Source organism: Chaetodon auriga, chromosome 6, assembly GCF_051107435.1.
Source record: "Chaetodon auriga isolate fChaAug3 chromosome 6, fChaAug3.hap1, whole genome shotgun sequence".
Lineage (NCBI taxonomy): Eukaryota > Metazoa > Chordata > Actinopteri > Chaetodontiformes > Chaetodontidae > Chaetodon > Chaetodon auriga.
Genome location: NC_135079.1, coordinates 10247830 through 10264093, shown reverse-complemented (window position 1 = coordinate 10264093; position 16264 = coordinate 10247830). Strand labels below are relative to the sequence as shown.

The following is a 16264-nucleotide window of genomic DNA, read 5'->3' as shown; positions in this document are numbered from 1 at the left end:
TGTGATTCGCAATGTATACATCTTTTTCCGCCATTACAGGCACATTCGTAAACAGGAAAATAACACCAAAGTTGTCTTTTAATATTTAATGGTCCAAACCATGATGTCAACACAGTTATTGCATTTTACATATCAAGACAATTCAGTGACAGATCTGTTCAATTGATTCAATTGATCAACAGAAAATCCATTGACAACCACTTTGATAATGATTCGAGTCATTTTTAAACAAAACCCTAAAATATTTCCAAATTTCAGCCTGTCATTTTTGAGGATTTGCCGCCTGTTTGTCACATGTGATGGCTGTTATAATAAGGTGAGTCATTTGGGTTTTGGACTGTTGGTCAGACCAAACAAGCAATGTGATGACGACATCTTGGGCTCCAGGAAACTGTGATGGGCATTTCCACTATTTTCTAGCATTTTACAAATGGTAACTTAAATGTTAATGATAATAATTACTTGCAGCCCTCTTATTTGATTTCTTGTCTCCTTTGGTTTTTTTTCCTGTCAGAGTAGTGGCAAAACTGCATATTTAAAGGCATATTATTACAGTAATTACTTGCATAACAAACTCATAGAGCTGTCATACAATTTGTAAGCAGCCAGCTAAATGTGAGTTTTCGTTGCTTGGCAACCCAAGTTCCTGAGAATATAGTGTGAATGTAACGCCAAAGAAAAGGGAACACCGTCAGTTTGCCGTGGCTGTTGGATCATGTCATGCATCAGCTTTGATTATCTGCAAGCAAGCTATTTCTGATCCTGGCAGTTCTCAGTGATGATCTCCATCTCATGATGCACCTCTTCCCGATAAAGCCACATGTCACAAGGCACACCTCTTCCCACAACATTCACACTCATATAGGACTCAATTTATCTGTGACAGATGACCAGAATCAGGAAAAGCATTCAGATCATTCGTTTCCATTTTGACCACACAATAATTAATTAGCAGCAAAGTCTCATCAGTCAGTTCTTCTGTGTCTGTTTATTCCAGACGAGCTCCTCTGGCTCCGGTAGCCACCACGTGACACACCTCCACATCGGCCCCCAGTTTCTGAAGCTCATCCAGCCAGATCTGTTGCTTCTGGGACAGACGGTCACTGGGCCCCTTCACCTCCACCAGCTATAGAACAACAAGACACCCCATGTCACATCTACACTAAGGAAAACATCAAATTCAAAGAGCCAGGATGTGATGAGATCTCACCTTGTAGCTGTTCTCTGAGGTGTTCCACACCACAAGATCAGGCAGACCTGCACGGCAGTGTCTGTAGTCTTTTGACATTCGTGCTATTACCCCTCCTAAGAAGGCTCCACCCAGGCATGACACAAGAGACTGCAAATAGATAAATAACACATGCAGTCAAAACATATAATCCTAATTAATTATCATAGCCTATGGAAGCATCCTTTACATTATCTTTCCACATATAACTACACATATAATGTATAATGTGATATACATAATATAGAGCTGTATTGATGTAACTACATGTTCATTACTGAGATTGTAGTTGGTCTTGAACTGGACTGCACTATAATGAAATGTTTCTAATATTTATCCCCCCATGTTTTTAAATTGGAAGGGATAAACATTAGAAACACCTCTCAATATAATGAATTCAGTTTAACACCACCACAAACTATATCCTCAATAATAAACATGTAGTTAAATAAAATAAATATCTTTTCTGAGATGAACTGCATTCAATTTTACAGGTGTACCTAATAAAATGGTGTATGTGAGTGACTGTAAATACCTGGGCCTGTTGAAGGGATGAGAAACGCTCCCAGCTGACCAGCGAACACACTTTACCCTCCTGGGAGGTCCAGACCTCTTCTACCATGGCGTGCAGTGTCTCCACAGATGCCTCGCCAAGTAACTGCACACGAGAGTCAATCGCCTCTTTTCGGTTCTCGTAGAAAAAGTCAGTGTGAAGATCCAGTGGACATGTCTGTGAGAAGAAAGGAAGACAAGTTAAACTGGTATGAATAGACAATATCCCACAAATATTACATTGGTAGGGCTTACTTTACCTGGTATGGATTTCTGAAAACATCTGCAATGCCCTCCATAAAAATGATGTCCCACAGCAGAAGAGCAAATAATGTAGAGAACGTTGAGCCCTCTCCATGGATCCCTATTGCATTAAGAATGGCAAACCAATGTTAAAGTGATAAAAGGATGCAGAAATATTTTTGATAGGTGAAGCAAAACCGTTTACCTTGATCAAAGCCTTGTTGGCGGTAATGTGCTAGAGACAGCTCTTCCACTGAGCCTATTACAGTGGCATTAGCACTCTCTTCCCCCTCTTCATTTACTGGTATAAGAAACATAGATTTCCCCATTCCCCCCTCATGAGGAAACAGCTGTCCCCGGATGGTCACCTGCAGACAAGAGCATTTACAGTCCATCTGTATATTTTTTTACGTACACCAAAAAATTAACATTTGTTTTTCTTCCCAGATACTGGCATATTGTTAAACTCACATGTCTGACATCTTCGACTTGGATAGTAGGCAGGTCTCTAAGTTGCAGACGATACTTCTTGAAGCTGGCAGACTCTTTCATCCTAACAGCTCTCTGATGAAGAGAGAGCTTATGTCCAGTTCGCACCAGAGGGTCTGACAGCCCATCTCGGATAGCACAAATAGCCTAGAAATAACAAAAGAAAACACAACAGCTATTACTGAGAGCAATGTCACACATCTAAGTGTCTTAAAGAGGTGAATGAGGTCACTGCTGCTCACTTGCTCAGGTTTTTTTAGGTGCTGGTGAAGGTTTAATGCCAGTCTGTCCCACCACCGCCCTCGGCTGTCAAGACAGTAAACGGACTGCAACAGTAAGGACCGCAGCTCCTCTACTGCTTCCTGTAACACAATAGTAGACCCTTAGCATCTTAAGTGTGACATATTTTAACTGGATTTACAAAGGCTGAATGTGTGTGAGAGAGTCAGTGGATAATGTCAGAAAACCTCATAGCGACGTAGCCTCTGCAAGACCTCCACCCCCCTGGATAAGATGCGAGTGTAAGCCCATCCTGTGGTGAAGCTGCGCAGGAACACAGGCAGCTCCTCCTGGTGACTATTCAACACAATAACAAAGATAACATATAAATAATGTCCAGGGAGTCTGTATCTGTTTTAGGCAGAAGCAAATGAATAGATTCATGTCACCTGAGGTCATGGTTTTTCTTCAGCTCCTGCCAGGCACTTTTGGCAGCAGTGTAAAGCTCCATGGCCTCTTCCCACTGACCTCCCTGCATAGCTGAAGCTACCTCTTGCAGGGCTCGCATGGATGCTTCATATCTGGTGTGATGGATGGAATCCTGAGTTGTTATATAGTGCATAGATAAATGCAAAAACACCAAAGTAATTTATTTTCCAGACCCCCACCTGATAAGATCATCTCTGTCCTGGAACACCTTGGCTGTACGCTGCACTGTGTAGTCTGGGAAGGCCAGGCGTCCCGAGTTGACCAGTAGGATGGTGAAGAGCTGGTTTTGCCCACCAGCCGCCATCTCTTCCTCATCCATGGTGTCCGTCAGAGAGAAGAGTAGAAGGATGCGAGAGAAGACAGCCCGAGGATCACGACACAGGCGCACACAGGGACCTGCGAGCTGCTTTGCTCTTTAAGGTTAGAGAGCGCAGGGGTGAGAGATCATTGCTGCAATACTACTGAACAAAATGTATTTCATCATCTCACCTTCTGAGGATGACAGCCCCAATGTTGTTTTGAGCAGGGGTCATAGAGAAGAAGGACTTTTGCTTGCTGAGACGGAGAAGTCCGTCCACAAGCTGCTGTTTCTGAGTCCCAGAATTGCCCAGATGGAAAGTCTTAGCAAGAGCTTTGAGCTCAGGAGCAGGCAGGAGATCCAGAGCCTCCCCTAACTCCTGAAGGTCACTCTCTTTGATAAATAAAAGCACAGGAGGGCATGAAGAAGAGAAAAACAAAAAATATACATGTTTTAGCAGGATTACATTCTCTATTTTATATATTCTATTGTATTATTATATGTACTTTGTTTGACAGATTTAAAGGAGGTCAGCTAACTGCTAAAGATGCCCTAAAATGTCAAATAATGTTATTTATTAAGGCTTTAGTAATTTACCTGACTGTAGAAAACCACCTTGAACCAACTCCTGAGCAACAGGTCCCAGATCACTGCATATTTCCTCATAATCCAGTTTATTTACTTGGAGCCACTTCAGCTTCCTCTGAAAGAGTCTCACGTACAGCTTCTGCCCCATGACTTGGAGAGGAAAAAAATACCTGTGAGTGACGAGGCCTTACTTACGTTAAACAACAATTACTGACTGATATTTCAGCATACCTGAGAGCTTCTCAAATGCATGTACAAGTGACATATCATGCTGGTCGAACAAAGCCCTGTCGTCCTCGTTTTCCAGGACAGCCTGAAGCACGGTCCGGAAGTTACGGAGGTAGTAGGGAAGCCGTGGGGTGTGAGAGCCCTCGACAGCCTGGTCATTAGTGGTGTTCTCTGCACCAGACCCTGGGAGTGAATCACTGTTGATGGCTGCTGCACTGTTCTCATGGGTCTCCTCTGAACCTAAAGGGGGCTCACATGCAGTAGTGGTAGTCGCTGAAGGGACTTCAGTTTTAAGACGGTCCGCATCAGTCGTCTCTGCCTTACTTTCTCTGGACAACACCTCCTTTGGCTGTCTGCTGCTCCCCTCATATTTTGCCTTCTTTTTGAAAATAGACTCATTGCCAGTTGGATTTGTTTCCTTTTTTCTCTTTGCTAGTTTGGAGGAAGTAGAGTGCAACTTTGGATTATCCAATTGTCGGACAGTTTCTGATTTCGACGCTTTGAGTTCAAGATTATGTCCTTTGTCTGAGCATGATAGATTTTGCACTGCTGTTGGAGTGTCCCCGCTGGTTGTTGTCAGGTCAATGACTGTCACACAATCTTTGCTGTCTTCTAAACTCTGAATGCAAAGATTTTCTTTCTGTGAGCTGCTTAGTGTTTCAGAATATATCTCCTTTTCATGACACTTTGGCACATGTTTATCCTCTGTCTGTGTCCTCTCAGGTTCCTTACGATATTTCCTAGATAGCTTGGAGGAAAGACTTCCCAGGTCTATCATCCTGACCACACTTTTACTGCTTATCTCCCGCGGTGGCCGGTGAAAGCTTTTCTTTTTGAAGTAAGGGCTGGTATTAGTCTCATTGACCTCTTCTTCCTTGTTTGGCTCCAGCTCTGGGGACTTTGGGGGATTCTTTCTGGGTGACAGCTGGATGCTTGGCACAACACAATTACTTGCTGAGGTGACACTGCTGTCTCCTCTCTCAAAGTTCTGACATTGCAAATCAATGTGCTCATTGATCTTGAATCTTGGTACCAACTGGCCACACAGCGGGCAGGCCAGCTTAGGTGGAGGCTGGCTACTGAAGAACGAGGTGATTGGAGCTGTGGTGGCAGCAGTACTGGCAGAAGTCCCAGCTTTGACATCGTCTTTCTTCTTGTTCTTGGACAATGACAAACTTCGCTTCAGTTTGTCTTTGTTGGCTCTGCCGGTCATAGTACAGACGGAAGTGGCGTTGCTTGACGAAAAGTTTTATAGGCATACTCTTAGGAGCATTAACGTATAATAATGCTAAGGTCTGTTTAGCTCACTTAAATGCTAACTTAGCTCATAAAAGACACTTCATTTAAAATTGTAGCATATTTCCGTTTTTGCTGAGACACATATGCATTAGAAGAATTCCCAAAAATATTAATGTAAAGACTGTCAGTGGGTCAAAACATAAGCTAACATACCGGTAGCGGTCTCATTTGTGTACAGATGAGCAGCACGACAATAACAATCCCGCTTCTCAGGCTTAATCAGCGGAGCGCAGAATGCTTTTCAGGCTGTAGCAATCGATCTCAACCACATCGATATTTTCTCAACTACCTAAACGCAAAATAAACAAGGTGAATGCAAAAAAAAAAATCGTGCTCTAGATGTAAAATATTTACATGTAGATATATTTTTTAGTTAAAGTTAATGGTAATACAATTTAAAACATATGAATCACCCTTTTACAATGACATCGCACACTGTTAAACACATAACCAATAAATATTACTTTATCCTTTGAACTAAAATGACATGGGTCAATTATTTAGGCGTATGTTTGACCATTCACTCGCTCCGCTTCTCTCTGTGTTATTTGTTGGCTGAGCAGGGCAGTGAGCACATGATGGGGGGTGTATTTTCTACACAGGTTCCTGGGCTGCTGTGCGGCTTTTATTCAAAAATCACCATTCCGGAGAGCAATCTGATCTGATCAGCACACGGGCATTTCACGAGGAGGGCCGCCGACAGGACCGATGCTGGTAAGTGCCACACGGAATAATCTAAGAACAAATGTCAGAAGAAAAAAAAAAAACATCTTGTAGAGATGCAGAAGGGCCTCTACGGCTTCCGATGACGGGGCTGAAGACAATGCTGGATGTGCCCCTCTGGTACAACATCAGCCCATAAGGTGGATGTCAGCATGGTGCAGTCTCGATGCTTCAAATCAAGGTCGATGTGAATTGCAGCAGCAGGATGGTATTGCTCCCAGATGGTGAAAGCAGCAGTGTGTGCGGAGGGAGCCAGCTCCATCACTGTCGTGGTATATGCGCAGGGAAACCATATATCCGATTATTTTATCGATATTTACGCAGATGGGAATGCGGCGTCCAGTTATGGGGAAACCGGAGCGACCACAACAACCACTCCTGCAGCTGCGGCAAAAGTTCGGCGTAATGGGTTTATAAAACACCACAAATATGTGAAGGGCAGGGCAAAATGCGTGCAATCTTAATCCTGGAGCGCGAGCACAAGCCTATAATAAACCTTACTGTTTTTAATTAGCACTTCAGCACCATGGAGAGGTCATGATTAGGTCCGCCTGTCATGCTGTACTGGAGGTGATCTGGCGGGGATTAGGGTTTTTTTGTACTCATAATACCATAATCTCAGTTGCATTATCATCTGATCAACACTGTGAGCGGTCGGGATTTATTGTGTCTAGTGTGTTAAACCTCGATCATACCCGAAAGCTGGAGCCCAAACAGCGCAGTCGAGCTGTTTTTTTCCAGTTCAGCCACAAGCTCAGATGGTTCATGTGTAGATGAGGGTGTTGACGTGTTTATTCTGGGCGGGTATCAGACCACCGTGCTCAGTGTGATATAAAGCTCTGATACACTGTGTACCAATCATTACCAGACCGAGAGTGTCACATCAGGGGTGTTTGGCTTTTCTTTTCTTTGAAATCTTAATGAACTTACTCAGAAATAGTCGACATAAATGGCCATATTGGTCCTAAATATCTATCAATGTGTGTAAAGTACAGAGGCTCATTATTTTGTTGAATAGACTAATTTTCTTTATAATATCCTTTTTTAGGTAATTTGTTGTTGTTGTATTTTCATTATCAGTCAGTGTGCCAATTATCTTCCCAGGCCTCAAGGTAAATACTTTTAAGTGCTTTTTCTATCTGACCTACAGTCTGAAACACAAGGTGTTTGAATGACTGAAGCTTGTGAGCTTGTGAGAGACTGCAACCAGTCGATTTTGGCCCTTTTGAAAAATAGCAAGCAATTAACTGGTTATCAGAATTGTGGCAGATTCATTTCCTGTCAGTCAGCTAATTGATGAATTGATAATGGTCTAGTTCAGCTCCTTCATTAGTTTAGCTCTATGCTACTATATGACCTAATGTGATTTAGTGCGACAGTATTGTGATTGGTATTTGTTCTTTTTTGTTGTGAAAACAATCATAAAAATGGCTGAAATGAGTGCATAGAAATTAATTTTCCACCAGCTGTGTTTGCGTTACCTGCTCAGTTGTCGATACATGGGATGTTATGTTGTAGAGATGCTGTTCGGACGTCAGAAGAATGATGTACTGTTCTGCAAACGGGTTCCTCAGAGGACATAAGTCATGGATCATAAATCTGGCACCCACACTAGCCACATCATAAAAAACGTTTCAGAGATGAGTTTGTAAGCGAGGGTATACTTTAAGTAAAAAAAAAAAAAAAACAATGATTCTGCATCAGAAAAACATCACATGCTACAGGCTTGACTCACTTAAAGCATTTTTCCTGTTCTGCAGGATGTCAAGACAAAATTAGAGCAGACACAACAAAGCAAGATGACAGATAACAAACAACATCGGCAGTCGACGTGGACAAAAAGACTGTGATGGCGAGTGTGGGTGTCAGATGGTCTAGAAGTAATAGATTAATAAGTGGCCACTGGTTGTCCGTGAAGGAGGGATTTAAAATGTGAAAATGTATCTGTTTGTTTAAAATGTGAAACAGTGACATTTGCTCTGCTGTCCTCTGGGATCTCAGTCCAAACTGTTTGTCTAAGTGAGGAAAATAATCTTTCATCATATGTTATTTAAGTCTGGTACAGTGTGAAGTGCTTGAGAGATGCTCTGGGAATGTGTTGTATCATGGTGGCTTACAGAGCAGGGGTGGGTGATACGGCCCTAAGAGAATATCACAACGTTTCAGGGTATTCCTTCAATAATGATATTTTTGACAATATGGCAAAATACAGATTACAACATGCAGAAGATTTGGCAATGCTTTGCTGAGACAGTGTAGTTTGTCTGCTTAGTTTACATCTCAACCATAGCCACTGAGCTCTCTTTGTGGGATTTTTGCCTCTCTCCATACTCATCTGTGTGCTTCTGCTTGAGGGGGTGAAATAAGTTTGTTGTACGTTGTAAGTTGGAATATTGCCATGGATCATATTTGGTCAATATGTTAAAAATCATGCCGAAGTAAACAAAGGAAGAGGTTGCTTTGTTGCTGAAGCAGCATAATTTGTGTATTTATGGAATGGATGGATCGGTAAAACCTGTGAAAGCTCACTTCTGTAATATGTTGGTTCTCTGACATAATTCATGTAAATTCTCCTCCTGATTTTTCTGGTGGTATTTGAAAAAAGGCAGTAGGAAATTGCAGAGAGTTTGAAAATGTTGCTGAGGATGTCGAATGAAAGCTTACACAGATCATGTGCAAGCATCTCAAACATTTAATTATGGTCATCTGTCGTTCACAGGGTTGAGGGTGGTGGGCTTACAGGGCCAGGTATGGCTCATGGAAAGAGGCCAGGAACCATCTCCAAAATCTTGGCTCCCAGTCCTCCACCGTGCCCTGGCCTTGGACTCTCTACACAGAGCCAGGAAGAGCAGCGAGGCTTGGTGAGCGAGGCATCTGAGCAACCACCGTGTACCTTGAAGGATGATGACAACGACCAGCTGACTCCTCCTGTCCCTGCAAGCCACTATTACATGAGTTGTGACCCTAGTCCTGAGGACATGGAGGACACCTGCTCTGAATATGACAACGTGGGCTCTGATGTGGAGCAGGACTATGATGAGGTGCTGCATTTAAACAGAGAGGGCGTAGTAGACACGAGGTACTACAAGCAGTACTGTCCCGAGGAAGGTGGCTATATAAAGCATGCAGTAGGTGATAATATTAATGAGAACAGCAGTGCTGCTGACCAGTTCACTCCCAGGCCTCGTCACAGCACAGAAATATGCGAGGGATCACAATCAGACACTAAACCTCACAAGACGGGCCATCGCTTTAGGTCGCATTGTGCTCCGATTGCTGGGGATGAAGCAGAGAGGAAGGTGGAAAAGGGCCAGGAGAACAGGTTCTTCTTCAGTGATGGAGATGAGATAGAAGAGGTGCTGGATGGGGCCAAATTTATAGAGGATTTAGAGGAGACTGAGACCAGTGTTCAAAGGCAGACTTGCCTTTATCAGGACAATGAGAATGAACGAATTAGAAAGGCAGGTGATGAAAGGGAAAGAGAAGATGACACTCGAGTCGCAAGAAACCAGAATATCCCAGGAGGCGGTAAGAAGTGTGAGTCGTCGCACATGGGGTCGAAAGAGAAAGAGAGGCAGGGTAAAGGACGAGGGAGGAGGGGACCCGGAGAGGACACGGAGCGTGTTGTCTCTGGGATCAAAGGATGCACCCTCAACAGCAATGAACAGCGTCCAAAGACGGCGTCAAAGGACTGCAAAAAGGTGGCCGTGCGGACCAAAGCTAGGTCTGGTTCCAGCAAGCAACACCCTCCTCCACCGCCTCGGCATTCCCATGCTCCGTCGCCCGCCGACACCCAGAAGGCCCAGCCTCGCAGAGAGACTCCTCCCGTTCCCAGATCCACTCCCTCCTCTGCTACCAGCCGGGAGAGCGAACCCAGGGTTATCAAACCATCCCGGGCTCCTCATCCCACACCGGAACAACAGAGGGAGCCTCTTGAGGAGAGACAGAGACGGCCAGAGAAACCCCAGCAGGTAACCAATACCAAGAGGCCAAGTCTTTGTCAGATCTCCTCCCCTGAGGCTTGTGTTTGTTAAAGCTTCAGCACAATCTACCAGCACTGTGTCCCAGAGTGAATTAAGTAAGATTTTAATTACATGCTTTGCCACAGATAGTCTTTTTCACCTTTTCCCCATGGCGTTACCATCCACCCAGGACAATGAGAAACACGTAACAGGAGGCTTGCCTAAGTTAAAGCAGATATTTGTACACAACAGGATGAGAAGCCGAGCACAGCTGTGACACCCGAGGACGTGCCAGAGCAGCCAGGGAGGCCTCAGTGTCCAGAGCTCGTCCCTGCAGACGAGAGCGACACACCCAAGGTGACGACTTATGGCTGATGTGTCTTCTCGAGTAATATCACTATAAAGATGTTTGCCCTTGAAGTCTAACGTATAACTTATTTTAAAGAAAACACAGGAAGCTGCTGCCTTCCCCAGCTTTGAGGATGGTAACTATCTCAAAATGTTCTTACATTTCGTAGTTTTCAGAAATCTTTGGAGCACATTGTGATGTTTTGCATTGAGATCCCTTTTTCTGCACAGTCCCAGGTCCCTGTGAGCCAGAGGATCTTATTGATGGGATCATCTTTGCTGCTAACTACCTTGGCTGCACTCAGGTGTTGTCTGATAAAAACCCATCCAAGTCTGTCCGCATGTCCCAGGCCCATGAAGCTGTCAGTCGTATCAAGGTAGCACCCATTGATCTGGTTTATAAACATTCAAACTAAAGCCAAAAAGTTGCTGTGTGCTTTCTTCTGTTTCTGTGTCTGAAAAATGTAGGCGAAGATTTCTAAAGAAATTTGAAGAACAGATTGGCCTTATGTTTAGGAGGAAATGATTAGAAGTTCATGGTGATCTGGATCTGGGAGTTTTGCCATAAGAAAAGTTGGCTTTTAAACTTCAGCCGTCAAACTTAACTAAGATATAGACTTGATTCCAAAAGGTTGTGTTTGCAGCATTGCTGAAGGACTTATTCCTCCCACACTGAAAATGTTACTTCAGTTAATATATGTAAGTACTTAAAGTGCTTAAAGTATTAATACTAGTGACATTGACAAGAAAATGCAGTGGAGTTAAAAGTAGAATATTTCCATCTGAAATGTGATGGAGTAGAAGCAGAAAGTGGTGTGAGATTAGAGCAAGTAAAATACAAGTACCTCAAATTTGTACTTAACTACTGTACTTCAGTAAATCCTGGTTTGGTTTCCACCACTGGTTTGCAGGTTTAAGTAGTGAAGCTTTTGTTCAACACCAGCAGAGGCTTGTGCTCCCAAAGTGCCTTTTCCTTGTATTTCAACACAATAAAGGCAATTTTTAAAAGTATTTGTATTGCCAGCTGACTTTAAGGGTAAGCAGGCAGCAGGGTCATTTTCTTACCACACGGTGGAGCTGTTGCATTGTTTTTTTTTTTGCTCAGTTGCCCATCTTATTGTTTTGATAATGAGCTGAAAGTTGCACTGTGGGATTAAACTACATGAATATAAAATGTCTGATAAAAACAATATGTCATTTATTTCCAAGAGCCAAGATGAAGACTCTCAGATGATGACAGAGGTGGACCTGTTTATCTCCACTAAAGCTGTCAAAGTGCTGAATGCTGACACGCAGGTCAGTAACTCATACATCTGTGTGTCGATTGATCCTCCTTCCTGTGTTTGATCATTCCGGTGAGTCTACTTTGAGACATAAATAATGATGATTGCCATTGTCTCTGCTCCACGTAGGACACAATGATGGACAGTGCCTTGCGTACCATCTCCTACATCGCCGACATTGGCAGTATTGTGGTTCTGATGGCACGGAGGCCCATGTCTCAGGCCTCATCAGAGGATTTCTCAGAATCTCCCGACTCTGCCAGCGAAGGGAAGAGTCAGTACAGGATGATCTGCTATGTCTTTGAGTCAGAGGATGTAAGTGTTTGCTGCTTAACTGCACATACATTTTGAGATTATACTTCTGCTCTGTTCTGTGGTCACTTTAACTGTTGTGATCTTTCTCACCTCCTTGTTGCTGTCAACTGAGATAGCCTTTCTGCTGAGTAGTTTTCCCCAAACGCTCCCCTTCCTACAGGCACAGCTCATTGCACAGTCCATCGGTCAGGCCTTTAGCGTGGCCTATAGAGAATTCCTGCGAGCCAATGGCATCAACCCGACCGACCTGAGCCAGAAACAATACAGTGACATCATCAACTCCCAGGAAATGTACCACGATGACCTCGTTCATTTCTCAAACTCAGACAACTGTAAAGAGGTGCGACATTTTTTATTCGGCTGCAGGTGAATTGTGATGCTGATTGATGGATTTCCCTCAGCACAGGTGGTTGCGCCAGAACCTCATGAATCTTCTAAACCCAGTTCAAAATGTGCTCGAAGAGGATTAAGAGGTGCTTTTTCCTGCGTTCCAGCTGTACGTGGAGAAGCAGAAAGGGGAGAGCCTCGGTGTGGTGATCGTGGAGTCCGGCTGGGGCTCCATTCTGCCCACCGTCATCCTGGCCAGTATGCTGAACAGCGGCCCTGCAGCTCGCTCTGGAAAACTCAGTGTTGGGGACCAGATCATGTCCATCAATGACACCAGCCTGGTGGGGCTGCCACTTGCCACCTGTCAGGGCATCATCAAGGTACGGGGTATATCACGCACCTCCAGCTACTGTTTTCACCTACAGAATTCAGGTTTTGTTCAGTGATCACTCAGATAAAGAAATATAGTCGCATTTAGGGTTAAGGTACACATATTCTGCCACTATATTGTCTCTTTATTAGTCATTATGAAACTCTAAATTTCTCATAAGATCTGTGATGGACTGGTGACCTGTAGGTTTTCACCCTGCTTTCTGCTCATTGGACACCGAGGTAGGCTGCAGCCTCCGATGACCCTAACAGGATTAAGTGGATGGACAAAAAAGACAAGCGAATAAATGTTTGATTTAATCATGAAACCACAACATCCTCAGCGAGTTGTTCCATCCACACACTCATGCAACATGACACTGAAACACCACACAGAGGCTAAAACACTAAAGGGTAAGCCCCATTGTTTCCAACTGAATGTATATACTGATGCACATTTTTAAAAATGGGTCAGAAATATATACTTCTGTTTTGGAAAAAAGGCTAAGCAATTTCCTGGTTGTTTGCAAATTGTTCTCAAACAACAGCATTTTTTCACATTTAGTATTTTTAGTCGTGGATTTAGCAGGACGGTGTATGTGGGAATGAACCAAAAGAAACTGCAGCTTTTTTATAGCTATATCAGGCTTTGGCTGCAGGTAATGCTTGTCCTTCTTAATGACCATAACATTAATGTGTTTTTCTGTTTTTTGGGGACATGGTCCAGGGTCTGAAGAATCAGGTGAAGGTAAAACTGAGTATTGTGAGCTGCCCCCCTGTCACCACTGTCCTCATCAAGAGACCTGATCTCAAGTTCCAGCTTGGTTTCAGTGTGCAGAATGGCATTGTGAGTAAGCCCTTGTTCGTATGAAGCATGACACACCTGAAGAGCGCTGCTGTGTCTAAAGAGAGTGAGGGTTGTGTTGTACACTGTGCATTTACATACAGTCTAAAGTGTCTTCCTCACACCCTCAGATCTGCAGTCTGATGAGAGGTGGCATAGCTGAGCGAGGCGGTGTTCGTGTTGGACACAGAATCATCGAAATAAACGGTCAGAGTGTTGTTGCCATGGCACATGAGAAGATTGTCCAAACCCTGTCTGTCTCAGTGGGTGAGGTAAGAGCTCCTCATGCCACAAGATGGCAATTGTCACTGATTACTGCACCACACAAATCACCGCACTGTACAGGCCTTTCAGAGATATATGTATGGTTTACAGCAGTTTGAGATTCCAGGACCACAAACATTGATTCTGCAGTTTCAAATAGTCGTTTGACTTTTGGGAAATAATGCTTATTAATTTTCTTTCTGAGAGTTAGATGAGAAGATTGATACCACTGTCATGTCTATACCATAAAGATGAAACTACCACCAGCTGATGGTTAGCTTAGCATAAAGACTGGAAACAGGGGGAAACAGTTAGCCTGGCCCCGTATGAAGCTAATGAAATCTGCCTACTAGCTCCTCTAAAGCTCATTGATTAACACATTACATCTTTATTAATTAATCTGCACAGCAGCTTTGGTGAAAACTCCAGAAAGTTACTATACTGGGCCAGGAAATATTCTGACGAGATGCCACATGTTAATCTGTGAACTGTGGAGGTGCTGGTCAGCTGATTTTGTTACCTTGAACCAAGCAGAAACTCTGGGGCTGAAGTACCAAAACAGCAGTTCCTCAAATGGCCACTTGAGGCTGGCTCTAAAAGCAAGTCAATCCCCATAGACCTCCATATTAAAATACCCAACTTTACAGCAGAAATGGAGACTGCATCCATTTTTATACAGTCTATGCTTTGGACAGAGCCAAGCTGTATCTCCCACAATGTTAGTCTGTTCCTTTAATTTGTCAATTCAAGCCTAAGTTATAAGTTCTTATAGTCGACAGTTTACTCTAAACAGCATAACAAATTTCTTAATTTATGACCAAGGAAGTTTTGGTTATCAACCATCCTTGGGGTGCTCCACTACTAACCCTCGATTTTATCATTTGTTATCATGCTGTGATTTTGTATTTGTCTGTTTTCCCACTTTCAGCCATTATCTATCTCCATTAAAGCCATAAAAGCTTATTATTTGCCAGTAATGGATCCAAGGTCTCTTCTGTCTCTCTGGTGGCGCAGAGGGGAGTAAATTAGGCCTGGACTCAAGTGATGTGATTACGAGTGTGCCGCTGTAAATGGGCTCTCAAGTTGACGGTGTAATCGTCCCCGCTGCTCTCATCTCTGCCTCTCTCCCTCTCAGATCAACATGAAGACGATGCCTGCTGTGATGTTCAGACTGCTGACGGGACAGGAGACGCCTATCTACATATAGAGACCCTGCATGGATCAGGCCGCTGTCGCTCTGCATGTCTGGCTGTGTGGAGGTGATGGACAGATAATGGACAGGTGGCTCCGTGGGACGAGGAGAATTTATTTTTCTATCATTTTATTTTTTCGGCCTCTTGTTGCAATGCTGTAAAGAACATCCAGTTCTCATTTTCAGGTTTATCTTGAATTACATTGTCATAATGGCCTTACAATGTGAATACTCTGTCTGTAGTACTGTATGTGAGTTTCTGGTGTTGAAGAGAAGTAGCTTTAAGGTCATGATTATTTTCTTATGAAGAGATAAATTAGTACATTTATTTTTTATTTAGTCATTTTTATAATGTGTATGGAGTTTAAAAATGTACTTCTACTGTAAATACTTTGGATTACTCAAGGACTTGGTTGGAAAGGCCATATTACTCCTACAGTATATGCATGTTATTATGAAGAATTACTGACCAGGGATGAATTCTCAATCTGACATGATAACCTATTACAGTAAGTATTAAAAGAAGATAATAATATGCTGTACAAAGGCACTCAACTATGTGTATTATGGTGATGCTGAAGGCCAAAGACACATCTACTTTTCAAAGACATACAGTATGGGTGACCATTACCTTTACCAGAGGGTACAGTACAAGAAGAATGTATCAAAATATACATTACCGGATGAATGTAATGTTATAACGCATTAAGAATACAATCTCACGGCTGAATGCTTCTTGTTGTTTGTTTTGGTTTTATTTTATTAAGGTGTTACTGCAAAAAAGTACATTACTTGCAAAAGAGACATCAAGTTCATTTGCCTGGATTAGAGATAAATCACTTGTACTGATCCAAGGAGTTTGGTGTTCATTCTTCCTCTCGTGTTTTCACATTTATTTGGATCTCAGAAGCTGTGAAAGAAGGAAGCTTCAACCACGGACACTGCCCACAAAGTGTGCACAAATTAAACCACGTGTTGTTGTTGTCAAAGTAATCAATATCAAA

At 43.1% G+C, this 16264-nt stretch overlaps 2 protein-coding genes across 2 annotated transcripts; one reads left to right on the top strand and one right to left on the bottom strand.

The window, feature by feature from the left end:
* Nucleotides 1-61: 61 nt before the first annotated feature.
* On the bottom strand, nt 62-5850 carry fan1 (FANCD2 and FANCI associated nuclease 1). The gene is made up of 13 exons (XM_076732849.1): nt 4338-5850; nt 4116-4256; nt 3710-3911; nt 3400-3633; nt 3181-3312; nt 2980-3088; nt 2755-2874; nt 2495-2659; nt 2229-2391; nt 2041-2144; nt 1764-1958; nt 1211-1339; nt 62-1126 (listed from the first exon to the last, which is right to left on the bottom strand). Exons 1-13 carry the CDS (start codon nt 5545-5547, stop codon nt 989-991), a joined length of 3042 nt encoding a protein of 1013 aa, XP_076588964.1. The 5' UTR covers nt 5548-5850; the 3' UTR covers nt 62-988.
* A 238-nt stretch (nt 5851-6088) lies between these two features.
* On the top strand, nt 6089-15341 carry apba2a (amyloid beta (A4) precursor protein-binding, family A, member 2a). Its single transcript, XM_076732846.1, has 12 exons — nt 6089-6347; nt 9076-10327; nt 10571-10675; nt 10764-10803; nt 10898-11043; nt 11876-11962; nt 12079-12264; nt 12425-12604; nt 12759-12971; nt 13688-13807; nt 13936-14076; nt 15204-15341. The coding sequence occupies exons 2-12, from the start codon at nt 9107-9109 to the stop codon at nt 15273-15275; spliced, it is 2511 nt and encodes an 836-aa protein (XP_076588961.1). The 5' UTR covers nt 6089-6347; nt 9076-9106; the 3' UTR covers nt 15276-15341.
* The last annotated feature ends 923 nt before the right edge of the window (nt 15342-16264 follow it).